The sequence below is a fragment of the Aphidius gifuensis genome, linkage group LG1 (assembly GCF_014905175.1).
Source record: "Aphidius gifuensis isolate YNYX2018 linkage group LG1, ASM1490517v1, whole genome shotgun sequence".
Taxonomy (NCBI): Eukaryota; Metazoa; Arthropoda; class Insecta; order Hymenoptera; family Braconidae; genus Aphidius; species Aphidius gifuensis.
Window position 1 is genome coordinate 8,984,098 of NC_057788.1, and position 3,765 is coordinate 8,987,862.

Sequence of the window (3,765 nt, forward strand, 5' to 3'; positions counted from 1 at the left end):
AAATACATTGAATGTCATGCAATGTCATGCAACAATTAAAACACGTATATTGTTATTTTATAAATGTACTTAATTGTTAAAATTATAAATTTTGATTTACCTCAATTGATCCTTTAATTTTTTTTATTTATAAATAGACGTATTAATTTAATGATGGATTTCAATTAGAAAATTTTGTATGTTTGACCGTTATTTTGCTATTGTTATCCTTGATAATAAATAATATCAAGTTGATAAATGAAATATGAATTGACATGAACAAAAAAAAAAAAAAAAAACCATCACAACAATCACATATATATTATTTATTATAAACGTGATCACAGCTAGATGTCTACGTTACCAGCATGGTTTTGATAACGGTAATCGGTATTTTAGTCTTAAGCCTGGATGACCTTTTGTTTGTGATGATGAGATGATGATGATTCTTCAACTCGATCAAAACATTCAACTCGAGTCTTCTAAAGACAATTAAATATGTAAACATAATTGATAGTATTTTTTATTAATCAGATTTATTTATATGACAATTACGAAAAAAAAAAATCACCTGTCATTAAATTAATTAATTTATTAATCAATTTAATAAGTGTATTATTGACGTTGCAAAGTAATGAAAATTATACCTAAATATAAATTAAAATTAATTAATTAATTAATTTTTTTTTTAAATAAATAAATATACCTGTTTAAATTATTTATTTGTATTTTTGTATAATTATATTAATAAAAATATATTATAAATTAAATTAACTGATGTTACTTGATAATTCAGCTTTAAAATCTGTTGATAAAATCATATCATTGTTTGTTATTTTTCAAACGAATCTACTTTCTATAGAAAAAAAAAAAAAAAAAAATATTTCAACAGTTATATAAACCTGTAATGACATATATGTACAATTGAGGGTAAAAATAATTGTTCCATACTAAAAATTATTCAAGAAAGTATATTTATTATTGGACTTTGTTTTACAAGAATATAAAATAAGAAAGAAAGATATACGATAAATTTAAATTAATTTTGAGGATAAAATCTTGCTCTAACAACCAACCATTGAGATTTAATTATTGCCTTAGAAGCTTCAATTATTGAAAAATCATCTATTAATATGTGTAAAATGATACCATTTGTACAACAAATAAAAAAACAATGATAATTTGTTAAATAATTATTGAAGTTGTTGTTTTAATATTTATTTATAAATTTCAGGATAAATAAAAAATACAAAAGAAATTAATTAATTAGTTCCATACAAAAAAATATTTAAGAAAGTATATTTATTATTGAACTTTGTTTTGTTAAAACTAAAACTAAAACTGTTGTGTGACAAAAATATTAACATTGACATTTAAATTTTTATGATTTAAAGTAATATAGAAAACAAGTGATAATAATAATAATATAATGTTTTTTTACAATGTCTTTGACTTGGTAACGTATTGTGTATGTGTTTTTGAGAATACATCATGGAAGAATATTAAACGTATAAATGAGAGAGAATGATATATGATAAATTTAAGTTAATTTGAAAGATAAATCTATGGTCTAACTAGTAACAACCAACCATTGAGATTTAATTATTGACTTAGAAGCTTCAATTATTGACTCATTAGATATTCGTATGTGTAAAATTATACCATTTGTACGATGTTTAGTTGCCTGATCAGCACCAATAACCAAGTCAATTGTAATATTATCTATATCACAGGCATAGATCTTTTCAAGATCTGGGTTATTTTTTATAAATTGAATAATACCAGTATCAGTAAGTTCCTTGCAACCATCACAATCAAATACTTTTAATCCTTTTAACCTGATAATGAAGCTGTCGGAAATATTAAGAGAGCCTACTCTTAGAATTTCTAAATTTTTTAACTTTGTTAAAGCAACGAGAGCTGTTTCAGTAATATCATCAAAATCACTTATATCTAAACTCTTTAGGTTTTTACAATTATGAGCAATAGCAATAACTGTATTATCTCCAATAATACCTGTAAAACTCAAGCTTAGATGTTCAAGATATTGTAATTTTGATAACTCATTTAAAACAGATGGAGAAGAAAGTCGATCAATAGTTGATACTACATCGCATCCATCAAGTTCTAAACTTTTCAGTTTTTTACAATTGTTTGAAATTGCGATTATTGCTTCTTCACTGAGGCATCCATCATTAATCTCTAAATTTTCGAGATTTTTCAATTTTGTTAACTTTTTTACAACATATGCCTCTATAAATTCGCATGTAGGGTCCATGCACAAGTGTTTTAAATTCTTGCAATATTTAACAATTGTATCTGCTAAATCAGGTAGTACTTCGTAACAAGATAAACGTAGATATTCTAAATTTTTAAAGTTTTTCCATTTTTCCAAAGGAATTTTAGCAAGATCATAAAAGTCATTTGGAATATCAAGATGTTTTAGATTTTTGCATTTACAAAAAATAGTGTTGAGTACTTGTGTAGAGACTTTCTTCTCTGTATATTTTCTTTCAACCCTTATTTGAATATATTCCAAATTAACGAGTTTATCAAAAAGAGGAAACTCTATGTGTGTATTATATAATTGGATATTAAGATGAACAAGTGTTGTTGCTTCTGCTATTTCTGGAAGAATCAGCTCGTCTACACAGTGGCCAATCAAAGTCAGTTTTTGAAGATTTTTGAACTTTTTTAAAGTCTGAAAATAATAGAAATTTATTAAAATAATTTGTATTTATTTAAGGTTGAATGTAAGTCCCGTATATTAATATGCCAAAGGGGCTCCTTCACCATGCCTTTTAAAAATAAATGGTGCCCTCTATCTAAAATCTGTCCGTTACTATCACTTCTGTAGTAGTATGAGTGTACCCGGCCTACACGAACACACACAACTACGACTGCAGCAGTAAAGTGAAGTAAATTTCGGAGTTAATTAATCATTTGCGATTGAATATCTTCTAAAAAACACGGTCGAAATTGATGATTTTTTTTTTTAAATTTTCGTAATTAAAAAAACTACAAATCTAAATCAAATTTAGTGATTTCGAGTAGAGGGGTTTTTAGATACAGATCAAAACGTGGGTTTTTCCGTTTACGGCCGTGTTAAATCGGTCAAGTTTATTTCACGGTCGAAAAATTTGAAAAAAATTCTATAAAATAGACAAAAGTTTTAGCTAGCGATTAAAAAAAAAATTAGCAAAATCGAGTAGAGGGAATTCGTTTTTACATTCAACCTTAATTGATAGTAATATTTGTCACTGGTGATAAAAAACTAGTTGGTATTAAATAACAACTTACGAAAAGAACTGCTCGTTCACCGTGCAACAAATATTTATAAAGTATATGAATTTCGTTAATTTCATCTGGAAGACTATTTATTATTTCAAATAGATTAATTGTTTTTTTTTTTGTTATATCGTTCAGAAATATTTTAATGCATTTTAATTTATCCAACTGTGTAAATGCTTGAACGAAATGATCAGCATTATCAATTAAGAAGGTATCATTAAATTTACATTCCAAGGTTGTTAAATTTTTACAGTGATCACCAACAAATGGCATGATCCTTGAATCGAAAATATCTGAGAGAGACAATTCTCTTAAATATTTACCACATCTTAATAATATTTCTTCGAGGTATGATTGTGTCAACAAACGGTTATCATAACAACGTCCAATTGATGATTCACATTTGTATTTTTTAATGTCATACCAGGCTAGTTGACATGCCTCTTTCCATTTGGTACAAACTACAATAAAACAATATCAAATTTAAAAATTAAT

The 3,765-nt window shown here is 25.5% G+C and overlaps 1 protein-coding gene across 1 annotated transcript; it reads right to left on the reverse strand.

Annotated features, from left to right (window-relative positions):
- Positions 1 to 749: 749 nt before the first annotated feature.
- Positions 750 to 3,543, reverse strand: LOC122851457 (F-box/LRR-repeat protein 20-like). The gene is made up of 3 exons (XM_044151100.1): positions 3,498 to 3,543; positions 1,642 to 2,625; positions 750 to 784 (listed from the first exon to the last, which is right to left on the reverse strand). Exons 1-3 carry the CDS (start codon positions 3,541 to 3,543, stop codon positions 750 to 752), a joined length of 1,065 nt encoding a protein of 354 aa, XP_044007035.1.
- Between the last annotated feature and the right edge of the window lie 222 nt (positions 3,544 to 3,765).

Coding starts and splice junctions, on each gene's coding strand:
- LOC122851457 (XM_044151100.1), bottom strand. CDS start 3,543: ATGCCATTTGTTGGTGATCACTGTAAAAATTTAACAACCTTGGAAT. Junction 2,626..3,497: donor AAATTTAACAACCTTGGAAT/GTAAATTTAATG, acceptor GCCACTGTGTAG/ACGAGCTGATTCTTCCAGAA. Junction 785..1,641: donor AACTAAACATCGTACAAATG/GTATAATTTTAC, acceptor TTTTATCAACAG/ATTTTAAAGCTGAATTATCA.